General features: G+C 41.6%; 1 protein-coding gene across 2 annotated transcripts; it reads left to right on the forward strand.

The window, feature by feature from the left end:
* Positions 1-3,472: 3,472 nt before the first annotated feature.
* QRICH1 (glutamine rich 1) lies at positions 3,473-14,491 on the forward strand. Of its 2 annotated transcripts, XM_053469386.1 has the most exons (11): positions 3,473-3,782; positions 5,695-6,007; positions 6,679-6,792; positions 8,145-9,119; positions 11,031-11,202; positions 11,376-11,530; positions 11,837-11,951; positions 12,196-12,304; positions 12,436-12,590; positions 13,213-13,312; positions 13,612-14,491. In XM_053469386.1, exons 2-11 carry the CDS (start codon positions 5,705-5,707, stop codon positions 13,802-13,804), a joined length of 2,391 nt encoding a protein of 796 aa, XP_053325361.1. In that variant the 5' UTR covers positions 3,473-3,782; positions 5,695-5,704; the 3' UTR covers positions 13,805-14,491. The 2 variants fall into 2 exon arrangements, with proteins under 2 accessions (XP_053325361.1, XP_053325362.1); XM_053469387.1 differs by lacking the exon at positions 6,679-6,792 and having other exon boundaries at positions 3,474-3,782.
* Positions 14,492-16,503: the final 2,012 nt, after the last annotated feature.

Here is a 16,503-nt window from a genome sequence, read left to right on the forward strand (position 1 = left end):
CACTCCTTGGATAAAATGTGGCAAGAGGCCATGAAGACGTCATTCAACCAGCGACGTAAACACATCGGTATTATGTCTGATCCCCTCTAGGGTTCCGGGCATTAAAAAGAAATGATTCTTATATTAAAAAGCACTTTCTTAATTCATTGTGGTGGAGAAGTTCGTGTATATATATCCCAAATGATCCCTAATAATCTGAAACCTCATTGGAAGCAGACAGGGGCTGACGGTTGTTTAATTTGCTATAAAATACTGGCTTTTTATTGCGTGTATAAAATCCGTAAAATCAGCCCTGCCGCCCGTACAGCCGTCGCCGTAGCCCTGTTACCTTGATTAACCACTAGGTAACCGGGGTCCTGTTGTATTACATAGAGTATGATGCGTTTCACATTCTAAGCAATTAGCTCCCGAAGCTGTAAATAGATTGATGTAACTCGCTTTCTCCCAGTTACGCACTCGCGATACCTTTTAGGTCACCGATGTTATGTCGGAACATGGAGGTGATGTCCGGATCTCCCCCGGAAGAAGTCGGCTCAAAGTTTGAAACGTAAAGTGTTTCTTGGGATTTCAGCAGACGTTCCTGTGTTGTTTTGTCGACTTTTCATCGTTTGTTTTTTTTTTTTATGCCGGGCCTTTCCGGTTGTCGATCAGTTACTTCTTGCTGCTATCTGATAAATAACCTACTTTGACTGCTTTCCCTTACCCCTGAAGTCATTACAAAGTTATTTAAAAGGGTTAATGATGGCAAAAAAAAAAGGGCTCAAACACCGGTTCCCACATCACCGAACACGAACGGCCTTTGGGCTTCACACACACACACATATATATATATATTTATTTTTCATAGAAGGTGCTTTGGCTTTTTGGGATCTCGCTTTGTGACACTTTAACCCCAATTCAAGCTAGGAGTCTGCCTACAAACCACGGGGGCAACGCGTGAACCTCCCACAGGAAGACCGGAAGTTCTCATGCGCTTTACTTAATTTAGAATCATTCTCAGCCGTATCAACAGCAGCATAATTATTTTATAGGACATCAAATATATATAAATTATTGAGAAATGTATCGATTCAGCATCATTTTTTAATGAATCATAAATATATTTAGTTTTTGAAACAAAGTAACAGAAGGATAAGTGTAGTTGGACCGGTCTATTCGCCGTGTCTTGAGTTACAACATGACGGCATTTAATAAACTATAACTGACCGATCCCGCCAGCGGTTACGATCCCATAGAGTCCAGCATCGTCGAGTCGTGCTCTCCGGTTCGTGACGAGAGTTCCAGCAGTTTCTGGACGGTTTAGCTCTTCCTGAAATGTCTCGTAGACTCCAGGAAGGATCTTTTCTTCAGCTTGAGTTCCAATTAGACGAGGTGCCGTTCTTTCAATCACATCCTGAAATGAGTTGGAAGTCGGAAGACATACGGCTCCTGAATCTAAGACAAGACCAACAACTGACGGGGGCCGATTTGCCGGTAGGTTTAGATATATATAGATATATTTACACGTACATAGAATTGTACATCTTGATAACAGGCACAAAAAAAAATCTTGATTTAATTAATAAAAAAAGAGAGATATGTTCATCTAATGTTAAAATTAACGTTATCTCATATATTTATTCACAAATCTCTTTGGCAGCGAACGTGTGAAGCAAAGTATTACAAAAAAAAAATACAGGACTGATGGCACGTATGTTTAAAGGTCTAATAACAAAGTGAATATTTTGATCCTATAGCTCAGGCCTTCGGCACTGGAAGAGTTAAGTGCTCAGTCTGCAGTAACCATTTCCTGCCCACGCTCTGATCAGCCTGGGTGCTGGGAGGTCACTGGGAAATCCTGGCTCTGTAGCTTTAAAGTGCAGCACATTTTTCCCCATTGTATACAAACACAGCAAGTGATCTCTGACTTACCAGCTACTCAAGTCTGTGTTTAAGGTGGAACGGGAGGAGTTCTGTGCCAGCCTCGCACAATCACACAGCTCCAGGGTGAGAGGACTCCTTATGTGACACACACCTTCATCAACGTGGCGATCATCCTGACCCACTTTATATTTAAGGTGGACAGCCCCTGCCAGCAGCGCTGGGTACAGCCACATGCTCGGGGCCACCTTAAGAAGAAGTGTTGCTGTGTCTAGTGGGAGGTAGTAAAGCAGCACATGGATGTGTTAAAGCTGCCCTGTCCCTGCTGTCTGTGGGTGCCAAGGGAGTGCAGATTGCTGGGCAGGGGGGGTATTTCACTGTATGCCAGTCTTTGGGGCAAAACCAGGGGTGGTACAATTCAGAATCAGGCCCACAGCCCCAAATGGCCACGTCCCTTCTTCTTCTATTTTACAGATTGCACAAGACTTGAAGGGGTTAAAGGCAGTCACATGCTTTGCAGTGGATAGAGAGGAAACAGAAATAGGAGGGAGAGAGGAGAGCGATATACTGATTAAATTGTGGCCAGGGGGGTGATCTGTCACACGCCGTATTGTAAGATAAATAAAATATACAACTGAGTTTGTTGCAGCTTTATCCCGGAGCGCACTATAACCCTTTAAACTCATATTAACCTCACGCGTTTAGTTACCTTCGCCAGCCTCCGCCATCATTCTGCTCTGGAAGGCTGGTCGCCGACGCATTTCACAACGCAAGCTCTGTACTGGCCGCCAGGTGGGGCTCTGGGCTGGACGCCGGCCCCCCGTAAGCAGCTGTATATTAGAAGCACACTTGGGGCCACAGCGGAGTAATTTACAAGAACACAGGATTTATACCCGCCTCGCATTATAACCATAGCTCACCCCAACCATAGATCCAATGACTTCATAAACATTGCATTGACGGTATATTTTTAAATGTCTGAGTGTTTTTTTATTTTTTTGAGCTAGCCTTAAGTTGCTATGGCAACAGGTTCAAATTGGATGTACTAAAGTGGTCCTTTACTTGCAGCGGCATCCGTAATAGTGAAATCGGGGACAAAATCAATTAACATTAACCTATAGATCTGCGTCAAATGATTTCTTGCCCCAAAGATTCTGTTTTATTAGAAAAGCCATATCTGGGGTGTTTAATAGATTGTAAGCTCCCAAGAACAGGGCCCTCTTCATTGGTACGTCTTCCATGGGTTACATGTTATTGATGATTATGTACGTTGTCAGTTTTAATGTTCTTTGCCTTGTCCCCAGCGCTACAGACTATGTCGGCGCTCTATAAGAGCACAACGATAGCATAGAAGTAAAGGTTTTCAGGGAGCTGTTTGCCTATACATAGGCTAGGGAAATGTATAGGCAAAATGTTGTGTACATTACAAACTGCGGCTCCCCTAAACATCAGAGACCCCCAAACGTGACCAGAATGTATGATTTAAGCTTCAGGACACACAACATGATCATAAAGGAAATGCTATAGAGGCCCGAGCGGCCCCCTCCTTCCAGTGGAAGCCCAGCTCACTGCTGTGTGTCCCCTTTAAGTGGACCCAGGGGCCGCCCCAAGCCTCGCGGGATTTGGCAGACGGGTTCTCGCGAGTCTGGGCAACGGGGCCGCGATTGGCTGACGGTGTCTGAATGTAAGATGGCGCCCAGGGAGCTGTGAGGCGAAAATAATCTATCCAGGAAAAAAAGGAAGAATCGTTAATACAGAGAAAACAGGAAGTCTCCAAGGAAGCCGAGGCCGGACACGGAGTTAGATCGGTAGGATCCGGCTTTCGTGGTTTGAGGTGGCGGAGGAAACGGCAAGGCCGAACCGGGGAGAGCTTGCCTGCGGGCGACGAGCGGGCGGAGCAGCGGCATCAGCGCCAGCACGGGGTGAGTGATGCAGGCGAGGCCGCAGCCCTTAGAACAGGACACAGAAACCGGGGGCTACCCAGTAGTTTATGGAGAGAGCGAGATTACCCTTAAATATCAGTCCCGTGCGCGTTCCGGCCCTCTCCCTCCTGACAGGGACGGGGAGCGCGCGCGCGCCTCCGCCCCACTCCGCTTTATTGAAAAAGCGGGAAAGCGCGACATTTACCTGTCCGCGACACGTCACTTGCAGCGCGCCCCCGATGTTTCTTTCATTTTTTGTGGGTGGGGGGGTTGACTCCTGGCCCTGTGGTTTGGTGGGAGGCGTCTCTTCCACCATATGCGGGTTGCGCTGTCACCAGGGTGAGGCGCGTTCACGGGGTAGGTTTTTTTTTTTTTTACATATATTTGTACAAAGATGTATTAAGAAACGTGTTTCCCCTTTCTCAGAGGCCACGAGTTCACGTGACTGGGGTAGGGGGGGGGGCGCGCGCTGCCGCCGCCGCATGTAGTGCTGTGTTTCCCGCGAGCGCGCTCCCGCGGTAGTGGGAAGGGCCCTGAGGTAAATGAGAGAAAGAAATGGTTTAGCGGGAGCGCGCATCAGACCGAGATAAGAGCTGACAGATCCGTGACATGTCAGTGACAGCTCCGCGCCGCTCATTGTGTGTCATATATATATATATCTCTTTATACATGAGTTGTATTTTATGTATTAAGACTTAATATTTTGTGTGTCTGTACATTCTGTGTGTGTGTGTGTGTATATATATATAATATATATGTGTGTGTAATATTACATTTATATACACCTGTATAATTTGCTCCAGGCAGTGAACTTCCACTGCTTTATTGTTTATGTCCCCAGTCTATTATTTACTAAATGCATTAGTAACACACTCTGTATACAGGTTACACTAAAATACACACTATGAATACATTAAATGCGCCAGATTCATGTGTAATTCCTTCTAGTTTGTAAGCTCCTTCAGCAGGCCCCTCTAGCTTTTCATAAAATGATCATGTTATACCCTGTTTATGTCCTCTTTACCTGTCTTACAGCGCTGTGGGATATGATGGCGCTCTATAAATCAATTCATATTTGTGTTGGATTCCATGGCTAATGTATTGTGTATTGGAACATGTGCCAAAAGCATCACCTGAAGCAGGAGGTGGCGTGCAGTTGTTGGCATGTTGTTCACATGCAGTTATTCCGTGATCTGCCCCGTACCTGGTGTATCCCGTGTGTTCATGGCTGCTCTCGGTCCCCCCTCCTTTCCTGCTGTTTTGTGCACGAGCCTCCATTGTAGTAACGGCCCTGCGCTCCAGCCTCGCTCCTGAGAGCTCAGACGCCTCTGAGGCAAGGGATTCCCTGACAAGGAGGGAGCCCCGGGTTCAGCAGGAGGCCACGGGCTGTCCCTGACAAACCGTTAACCCGTTCATAAACCAGCAGATATCATTCAGTACAGATACATTGTCTTAACGTTCACATTAAATCGGTTTTGTTTTTTTATCTGTGACACTACATAACCTCGTCTGACCTGTGAACACACTGGCATTAAGCTACATCTCATTCTTGAAACACATAATTGCTTAACAAACATTATAGCTACATTATATTATTATAGTTAACATAATTCCCTACATTTTGGTTGACAAATTTTAGCTGTAGAATCTCTGATTGCTGATTTTTATAATTTTTTATTTTTTCCCTCTTGCCTTGGAAAATTAAGATATTTATAACCACGCTAGTACCAAATAATAGCGTCCTGGTTCTATGCATAGTTTTAGAGAGACATGTTGTTTCCAGAAATTGTCATACTGTATATAGAGTTCTATGTGTAATTTCCTCTGCATGTCGCTGTCATTCGTTAAGAAATCTGATAATTTGTTAATTGAGGATCTCAGTCATGAAATCCCATCTCCTTCTTCTGTACAGATTTTACGCTATGAATAATTCTCTAGAGAACACCATTTCGTTCGAAGAATATGTCCGGATGAAGGCGCGGACGGTTCCCCAGCACAGGATGAAGGAATTCCTGGACTCCTTGGCTTCCAAGGGCCCTGATGCGTTGCAAGAATTCCATCAGCCTCCCACCACGACTATGGTCTATCAGCAGGGGGGTAACTGCATTTATACAGACAGCACTGAAGTGGCGGGGTCCTTGCTGGAACTAGCCTGTCCGGTTACTTCAAGTGTGCAGCAGCAGCAGGCACAGCAGGAGCAGCAGATCCAGCAGCAACAGCAGCAGGTACAGCTGACCATCCTTCGTGTTTATAGAGTGAAATCAGAGCAATATGATAATTACTGTCTGATGTGCACTGCCCAGTACTATCTGTATTGATATAATGCAGAGGATGCTGCCCACAAAACCATCTTAAAGGTCTGACTTGCGCATGGCTTTTACCCGGCACAGTTTTCCCTCTTCTTACTTAAACCACAGTAAGGTCCTGTGTCGGGTACAAAGGGCTTATATCTGCACAGGGCTTCCATTTGACCACCTTCAGCATCGCTAGCAGTGGTATAGCTGACGTCAAATTTATTTTTTTCTATTTGTTTATTTATTACTTAAAATAACAAAATAATTGATGATACATCAGCTTCTCTGAAACATTACAGAAATGGAAACAGCCTGGAGACTGTGGTTGGAACTGTATGATATTTTTCCACTTGACTTTCAACATAGTTTTTTCATGAGCTAAGGCACGGTGATTTTTTTTAAATTTTTTTTTTTAACTTCCGTAACGCAATGGCATAATACACAGAGCCGTGGCCCCTTTTTTTTTTACTCATCGGAGGGAGCTTGGGCTTACATTTACACCAAACTTCTGTGAGAATATTTTAGTATGCCCAAAAGTTTTATTTTTGTTTAGTTCAATGCAGTAGAGATGTTAGTGGCTGAGTTTCCATTGTCGCTTTCAGATTCTTGAAGCACTTACAAGGCCTTGGAATCCTCTCAGCACTTGCCCTCAACTGAATCGAATCAGCCTCTCCCCTGAGGGGTCCCAGGACTCTGGTATTTCAGAAGATTTGTTGGTTAGTTTCCCCTGTACAGACTAGAAGTGCTGATGTATACCCAAACAAATGTGGGTCGCTCCCAAAAAGATGAAAATAAGAATACTGTTTATAATCATGACCAGTTGAAAATGGGGGTTTGTAGACATAAATTGCTTTATATGCTAAATTAGCATGTTATATGTTACATGTTATATATTCCCCCATTTGTTGGGATATAAGTATTTATATAAATTTCATAAAGGGTCGGTGGGCATTTTCCTTCTATGCCCATGGGGTATTTCTTTCTCTCTGAAAAACATTGATCAGTCTGGCCATGTTTCTGAGGCTAATTCTTTTCAGGGTTTCATTTTAGGGGTGGCCTGTGGTTTAGCTTTCTGACGGGGGCTTTCGCGGTCCAGCCTTCTGTGGAGCCAGGAGGGTTCCCCGTAGATCCCAAAACTATATCCTTACCTGAAGTAAATATCTCAGCCTTTAGACAAGTGTACTGTGTGGTATGTCCTCATTACAATTACATTTTGTGGTTGGATTGAATCTGTGACATCAGGAAGGAAACAGACCTTAAATACTATAATCATAACAGATTTTATTGAGTCACTTAGAGATACATGTCGGGTGAAACCTAGAAATAAATGCAGCTTATAGTTACTTGTCCATGTTTAAAATTAGGTGGTGGGGGATGAGAGTTGACTATCCTGTTTAAATACATTTAGTGGCAGTTAATTGTGTTTTTTTTTGTCATAACAATATGTGGTTCAAAATAATGAAAACCTGCAAATTTGCTCAGTGGCATAAAAGGGTCTGGAAAACATATCATAAAGCTCAAATTACAGTAATCGTAAAAATGTTAAAAAAAGTACAAATGAAGACAGACATTACGTGTGTCATTGAAGCCCGAGAACTGTAACTTGAGATCCTAATGAGGAATTGCTTCATCATTTTACGAGACAGAATACAAATTAACATTAATGTGTTTCGGTCCTTAATTTCTTAATGAATAAATATTCTAATTTTGTGACCTGGAACAGGGCTTGTTTATTCCTGACGCGTTTTCAGGTTTGGAAAATATTGCAGCAAGTTACTGGTCTGGGGGAGTTGCTGTTGTCGGTCCTCAGTGTTTAATAGCATTACCAGTTCTGTCTGTCCTTCTTTTTTTTCCCTTCTTCTTTCTTCTCCTTTTCGGAAATTTCCGCTTCTGTTGTACTTAGTTTTTCAGTGTCTTGTGGCAGTGACACCAAAAAGGGATTTTGTTTCCTCTTTAAACACAATAGAATTTAGCTTTTGTTTTTAGAGTTTTAGATCTAGGTAGCGTCAGAATGCTGGATGTAAATATCTGCTCTGTATTCTATTAAGTGCTGCTTTGTTTTGTGCAGGTACAACAGTCTCCCCAGCAGCTTTCTCCACAGCTCAGTGTTCATACATCTAATGATCAGTCGATCCAAGTTCAAGTACCGATCCAGGGCTCTGCACAGTCGCAAACCCCACAATCGGCGCAGTCACTACAGACTCAGTCCCTGCAGACCCCCAGCCCCTCTCAGCAACTTTCTAACTCCCAGTTACAGATCCAAGTGCAGCATGTTCAGGCTGGCCAGCAGATCCAGGCTTCCGACATCCAGGATGAACATATCCAGCACCAGCAGATCCAGGCACAACTGGTTGCATCACAGTCCGTTGGCAGCGGCTTACAGATATCTGCAACAGGAGCACTGTCACCCCCACCTACCCAGCAGGGCTCCCCGAGGGAAGGAGAACGTCGATCCAGCTCCTCCAGCGTCCTCCAACCGGTTAAGAAACGTAAAGTGGACATGCCCATCACTTTGTCATATGCAATATCAGGCCAACCAGTTGCTGCTGTCCTGGCTATTCCCCAGGGGCAGCAGCAAAGTTATGTGTCCCTGAGGCCAGACTTGCTGACTGTGGACAGTGCTCACCTTTATGGTGCTGCTGGGACCATTACAAGCCCAACAGGAGAGACATGGACCATCCCGGTTTATTCTGCTAATGCCCGCAGTGATCTGCAACAGCAGAACATCACCCACATCGCTATCCCTCAAGAGGCTTACAATGCCGTCCATGTAACCGGCTCTCCCACCACTGTGGCAGCTGTAAAGTTAGAGGATGACAAAGACAAAATGGCCAAAAACGCTCATGAGGAGGCGGTTCAGACTTTGGCAAACTCCCTGTTCCCTGCCCAGTTCATGAATGGGAATATTCACATTCCAGTGGCAGTACAGGCTGTGGCCGGGGCCTACCAGAATACAGCACAGACTGTCCACATATGGGACCCGCAGCAGCAGGCAACACTACATGAGCAAGTTCAGCAGCAGCAACATCAGCAGCAGTTGCAGGTAACCTGTCACATGAGAGAGATGTCGGTTGTTAAACTGGCTGTGCATGCTTGGGCTGTAGAAGTTAGGAGCCAGACAGAAATCTGTGAGCCAGCTTGATGTTTTTAGGTCTGAGGGCAAGTTATACCCACCAAGAGCAATATAAAATAGCACAAAACATTAGGAATCATGGCTATATAAAATTCTTTAAGCTCTGCAGTTGTGGATCCTTGTATTCCAGCAACGCCTGTACTGTAAGAGTGAACACCGAACTACATTGAGGCTGCTTTGTGTTGCCTTCTGCTCTTGGCCTTGATTCTGTGCACATGTGACAAAACACATCACTCTGGGTACGATTGGATGTGTTGCAAAAATCACTGCCTGTGGCAAGGCAGAAAACCTATAGCTCTTCACTTTTTCAGAACTTCAGCTTCCACAATCTTCAGGAAAACCTTGGGCTTACTTAAATAAACAATTTGGCACAGTGTTTAATAATTCAAGCCAGGTTGCAATGATGTGTTATTGACAAATGACATCCATGCTGTGTAACAGCATTTGTGTCTTGGAGCATGCCTCATGTCCTACTGATTAATATAAGCTGATATGCTGTTGCAGCACAGACCTTGATTGTAGCTCACATTGCCACTTCGCAATGTAGAGAAAAGGAGCGCCACAGTATGTATCATGGCGTTGGCTCACTACATCGCAAAGGGTAATGTAAGTGCGCCCAGCGCCGCAACAGAGGTGTTGCGGTTTAGTCACCTGAAATGTTGGGGGTATGTTGAAGGTGCATAGGGGACTTTGCCACCAGCAACAGACAAATAAGTATAGGGAACGCCATGAAAATGTAGCGCGGTTGGATGACTGCTTAAATGTGCTCCTAATAGTGTAGATTTTAGAATGCCCTCAAAAAACCCATTGTTTTGGGTACCCTCACCAATATTCAAATAAACATGGCTGAATCTGTTCTTTGTAATTCTCCTTTGTGAATTTTCTTTATTATTTTATGCAGATATAGGGCTTGGAAAAATAGATGCCCGGAGGTGCGAGCTAAGATGCATGTCATCATGTCTTTAGCTCGCCCTGCCCTGATTACGAGGTGGCATGCTGGGTACTAATTACTATATATATATATATATATATATATATATATATTTTAAGATGGTTAATTTAGTAATTTCCTTATGTTCAAATTCAGTTAAAAATTAAGACAAATGCCAGGAGACATGAATCCGTGGCTCTCAGATTTTTAGGACTGGCTCCTAACTTTTTGTGCCATTTTATATTGATCTCTTCCTGGCACGTAAAAAAACATCAAGATGGCTCTCAGATTTGCCCGTCTGGCTCCTAATTTTCACACAAATGTGTCCAGCAACAATATCTTGCGTGTATTAATAACCACATGTAATTATTCTTTTAGTACAGGCTTTAATCCAAGTGCCTTTTGATAGTTTGATGACTGAGATATGAGGTTTTCTGACCCTTACACTATATTATCGGGAGATTATAGATTATTATAGTCAGATTAATTGGTAACGGTTCTCCAAAGTGTGTTCCTTGATTCAACTACAGTTTGTGTATTTGTTACCTTTTCTAATTATGCACGATAAGCAAAGTATAAGAGCAGCTACATTTTAGAATATCCAGTTGAACCTCAATAGTGCAGTATTTCCCAAACTTCAGTCTTCTGTGTACCTCATGGTTTTAGGGATATCTCTACTGATTAGTCACATTAGACTCAGACATGGTAATTAATCCACCTCTACTCATACAGAAACATTCCAGTTTGGGATTTGGGAAATGTTGAAAATACTTTCTAGGTCAGCATTAGTTGTCCAGACTATGATGCAGTTCAGGCAATATTTTAAGAGCAATAATATCTCTCTGGTAATGAGTCACAAATTATATGTATTTGGTTTTCTGTCTTCGCAGGCTCAAGCAGTTCAGGTTACAGAGGTTGAGCAGCAACCCCAACCTTCCCCCGAAATAATGCTTCCCAATACCTTGAAACCAGAAGAGGGGCTTGAGGTGTGGAAGAACTGGGCACAGACCAAGAATGCAGAGCTGGAAAAAGATTCTCACAACAGATTAGCACCCATAGGAAGTATGATTATTTCCCTTAATAAACAATACCATCAGTAACTCATGGGAAAAAAAACATATATATCACTGGGTAGAAATTAAGATATGTTAGTCCCCGTATCAGGGTGCAGCAGTCAATTATAGCTGAGAGGGGAATTATCTCAATCTTTATACTTGGAAATATTATCGTTTCAGGGCGTCAGTTGCTGCGGTTTCAGGAGGATCTGATATCCTCCGCAGTTGCTGAATTAAATTATGGATTGTGTCTCATGACGAAGGAATGTCGGAATTCAGAAGGGGAACTGTATGATCCAGACATACTTTATTATATTTTTCTTTGCATTCAAAAGGTGAGAAAACATACATTTTGCATGGATCTTACAATTGTATTTCATTCTGCGCAATGATGTAGAAACTTGAAATTGTGTACAGATTCAAAATAGTTTAACTAAACTAGAATTGACAGACTAAGACAACACAATATATCAGGTAAAAATGGCCCTGCTTACAATATAGAAGTCAATTATAACTCTGAGTTTGTCAATCATGCTTTTTGATACTCACTGTTTTAAAACAGAGTTACTCCTTACCAGGAATGTTACATTGAATGTCTTACTGTTGCAAACATATATACACAATCTTCCTTTATGTTTTAGTACCTTTTTGAGAACGGAAGAGTCGATGACATATTCTCAGACACGTACTACATGAAGTTCTCGGAGTGGCTTCACGTAGTTCTCAAGAACTTTCAGCCACGAGTTACGTCTCTTGGTAAGCATAAATATAACAGTATAGGCGGAAAATGAAAACTCCAATAATTAACAGGTATATATTTAATGTATTTACATAGCATCCAAAATATACTTCAGCATACTGCTTCAAAAGGTATTACGAAATCCAGCCCAATAAAAAAAAAAAATATATATATATTATAATATTCTGACACTAATCTTGTAATGTGGAGTTCCTGGGGGCTCGTGGTGGTATTCAAACTTGTATGTGCGTTTGTTTTCAGGATACGTTATCCCCAGTCATGTAACTGAAGAGATGCTCTGGGAGTGCAAGCAGCTTGGGGCACACTCTCCTGCAACACTACTCACGACACTTATGTTTTTTAACACAAAGTAAGTTGCTCATAATTAAAAATGTAGAATGACAATGCTTTATGTATGACATTTACTAAGCCTTTTAAACTATTAAAGCTATTACATGCACCCAGCAAACAAGCTGTCGTAATATTGGTTTGCCCCAACAGGTATTTTTTGTTAAAGACAGTCGACCAGCACATGAAATTAGCCTTTTCTAAAGTACTAAGGCAAACAAAAAAGAATCCTTCCAACCCAAAAGATAAGAGCACGAGTATCCGGTACCTGAAAGCACTTGGCATTTCTCAAGGAGGGCAGCAGAAAGGTATGTATTCCTACGATGTTCTGGAGTTCAAGAAACGGACCATTCCAAATGGTGCCATTTGTTCGGTTTCCAGTGATATATATGTTTTTTTTTCATGGTGCAAATAATAAACCCTGAAACAAAGCAAATTGCTGAGAATGGTATCACCAGTCTGTGTTCTTTAAAGTTACTTCCAAGTAAATATATGTATTGTATTAAGCGCTGCGTAAACTGTTGGCGCTATAAAAATAAAAGATAATAGGAATTCTCGACCAAACGTTTCTATTTCTATGCAGGGTAGGACAAATTCTGAGAGCAATGTGAGCCTGGCTTCTCAAAGTTTAGTTGAGGTTATTTATCCCTTTGCTTTCCACCAGTCCTTCCTCCCAAGAAATTGCTTGTCTCTGTATGTGTAATTACGTTTAGCTTTCAGAAAGCCAGGCATTTTACAGCACTGTAAGTGTAAAAAACCACCAAGAATACACAGGACGTTAGTGGTAGATTTTTAATGTTGGAAGGATGAAGATTTTAGGTGAATTAGATATATAAATATATGGCCACCTAGCAATATATAATATTATATAAGTATCTGTAAACGGACCTACTATGTCTCCTTTGACTTGGTCATCCTCAAATCTTTCAGGTATTCCAGTCACAGATGATATGTATGCAGAACAGACTGAGAACCCGGAAAATCCATTGAGATGTCCCATTAAACTCTATGATTTCTACCTCTTCAAATGGTACGTAAGGTATTCCGTAGTTTACTTTGCAAAGAGAATTCATAGGAGAGTTGTGTTTCAGCTCCTTCACTTCGGTATACTATATTAGGATCCAATATTGTCAGAACAAACAAAATCTCCAGAAAATGCTTGAGTGTTTCTGATTAAAACCAATGCTTTTGGTTGCCAGACCTGCACAGACAATTCGCTATCCGGTCCTAAATTTCTGGATTTAATAAATAAACGTAAAATACACAAAGCGTCTGGCTGCAGCACATCTACTTATAGCAATGCCTTACATTTTCGTTTTTTCTTTTCAGCCCGCAGAGTGTGAAAGGTCGAAACGACACATTTTACTTAACCCCAGAGCCCGTGGTAGCCCCTAACAGCCCAATCTGGTACTCTACTCAACCAATCAGCAGAGAGCAAATGGAACAGATGTTGACCCGAATTCTGATCATCCGAGAAATCCAAGAAGCCATTGTGGTTGCAAGTGCCAGCAACATGCACTAAATTATTTCCAGCCACGTGTGATATGTAAAAGGAATCCTGTACAGACTTTTACACTAAAGAAGATGCCTACCTTTTTTTTTATTTTATTATAATTATTATTATTGGTGTAGTTATGGAGCCCCTTTTAGGCTTCTTATGTTTAAAATAAAGTATAAGAGAAAAACAACCATAATGTGCATCTTAAAAAAAAAAAAAAAAGTTATTCAAAGATTTTGGAGTTCCAGATTATAAGACTAAATTGGTACTTGAAGACCTTTTTTAAATTCTTTAAGCGTAGGGGGCAGGTAGAAACATTTCACAAGTAAGAAGCTTTTGGGCAGACTCCATATGCTTTGAAGGAACATTGAATGGACTTACTATGAAGGGAACTATCCATTTCTTTGGCTACCATATATACAAAGTTTTCTTCTGTTTTTCGTTACCAGTTCCCTAGTTTTATACAGTTACATATATATATATATATAAATATATAGACATGTTTCAGAAACAATGATTCACGTTAACCTGAATATCGCATTTTGTTTTCTTTTGTGGCCCAGATGTCAAGGCCTTAAACTGCGGACATGTGAGCCTATGTAAATATCCTGTAATATAAACTTGTGTATCTGCTGCACATATCTCAATATTTCGCCATTGTTCTTATGCTCCTTGTTTTATTAAGAATGACAAGCACGTCTTTTTAACATGCGAGAATGGTGTTTTTATTTCAGGCTCGTAACCAATTTTTAAGCGTTTAGTTGGGTATTAAGAAGAAGACAAAAAGCACTGGTTGTGCAGACCTGTCTCAGGGACACTTGCAACAATTTTAAAAAAATACGACAACCCTTTAATAACACATTTAATATTACCTGAATAATAATGGCACAACTTTGGGTTTATTTTTTATTTCCACAGAGCAAAAAATATCCAGTTTCTTGGGCTTCCAAATATACTGATAGATTTAGCCATCTAAAGCTTTGTGTTCGAGTCTGCATTGTGTTGGCACACAGATATAAACTATTTCAGAGACAAAAAGCAGCTTATCCATACAATACATTTTTAACCCAAGTCGATTTGATATATTTTGATGACTTTAGCTAAAATTATATTTTTTTTTTCTAGCTGTATCGCATTAGTGAATCTGCACCGATCATGCGCTCCCAGAAAAGCAGAAAAAAAATATTTGTTCTGTGCACAAAGTAGTGCAATTTCTATCCGATTATACTTAAACAGACCTGTCATCCATTCAGCTGGGGTGATAGGTCTGTATTAACATAGTTTCGAAATCCTTGATCTCCTTTTGTATACCCTAATTTTAACATTTTTATTTTGACATTATTATATATCAGAACATGTTTTGTTTCACTCGTGGAATATTCTATTTAGTGTACTTTACGAATTATTGTAGATGTTTTTTGTGCCCCTAGTGTTTGCCCCCTTCCTGCAGGAGTTCAGGAAGGGGACAGCAAGTCTCTGACGGTAAACATTAATCATGTTAGTTTATAATGTTTCACACTATGAGCTAAAAACAGGTTTAAATGAGAACTATTTTATTGTTTTAATGCCAGTGAACAGACTCCATAGAGTGGATCATTCTCAACTACTTGACAAGCGCAGACAAATGTATCTAGCCTTCTATCAGACAACTGGAGATAAGGAGAACTGACTTATAAAAAGCTAACTCACTAGAAACCATAAGAAATGAGGTAATGTATTACCTATGGAGAAACAGCAAGCGCGTTAAGAGAATTTTGGAAAAAAATATTACAAATTTACCCTTTTTTAGACAAATCATTTTTGAATCTCTTTTTCCAGGCATGTTATTGGAAAATGTTTCTGCGATTCCCTGTCTGGCTTTTAGTATGAGGAAGGTGTAGATTTTTTGGGGAGGCAGAGTTTTCAGGTGAGATCATTGCCCCATATTAAAATATGTCAACCAGTGAAAGATTGTGCTGTGATAATTATAAATCACGTTATATTTAACCGAGGAAGTAAAAGTTAAGCATATTATTTGTTTTTACAGTTCTGATTAAGTCATCAGGTTCATATGATAAATATAAATCAAGTATAGAGAATAGTAAAGTTGCATTTCGAGTTCCTTACTATTGACGTTTAGAGTGAGTTTCTTTTAATCAATATGCCTAACTCTGGAAAACGCATTAAGATGTTGCTATGCCTCCCTTAGCAGTTTATGATCAATAACATGGTGACACATATATACACACACACACACACACACACACACACACACACACACACACACACACACACACACACACACACACACACACACACACACACACACACACACACACACACACACACACACACACACACACACACACACACACACACACACACACACACACACACACACACACACACACACACACACACACACACACACACACACACACACACACACACACACTGCATGTATACAGGTTCCGTGTAAAGAAAGCAGGGAGTGTTGGCATATAAATAGGGGCTTTGGGGCCCTTTAATCAATGCAGGTAGTGACAGGCATCGTTGACAGGGCAGAAATTCCCATTTTCCCCCAGCGATCAGGGAACCGAACTCATTTACTGGCTTTAGAACGATGCTATCTCTGCTTCCCCTGTCCCCAGGCGCATGCACCCAGAGCGCGCACATGTGCTGGCGCCAGATTATGAGGTCAGCGTGGGCGGCGCTTCCTTGCCCTTTAAATGGCAGGCGCGCCG

This window comes from Spea bombifrons, chromosome 6, assembly GCF_027358695.1.
Source record: "Spea bombifrons isolate aSpeBom1 chromosome 6, aSpeBom1.2.pri, whole genome shotgun sequence".
NCBI classification, from domain to species: domain Eukaryota; kingdom Metazoa; phylum Chordata; class Amphibia; order Anura; family Pelobatidae; genus Spea; species Spea bombifrons.

What these genes read in the sequence shown, in the direction of transcription:
- QRICH1 (XM_053469386.1), top strand. Translation starts at nt 5,705, where the DNA reads ATGAATAATTCTCTAGAGAACACCATTTCGTTCGAAGAATATGTCCGG. An exon ending in CTTATGTTTTTTAACACAAA is followed by an intron (nt 12,305 to 12,435) that starts GTAAGTTGCTCA and finishes TTGCCCCAACAG; the next exon opens with GTATTTTTTGTTAAAGACAG. An exon ending in TCAAGGAGGGCAGCAGAAAG is followed by an intron (nt 12,591 to 13,212) that starts GTATGTATTCCT and finishes CAAATCTTTCAG; the next exon opens with GTATTCCAGTCACAGATGAT.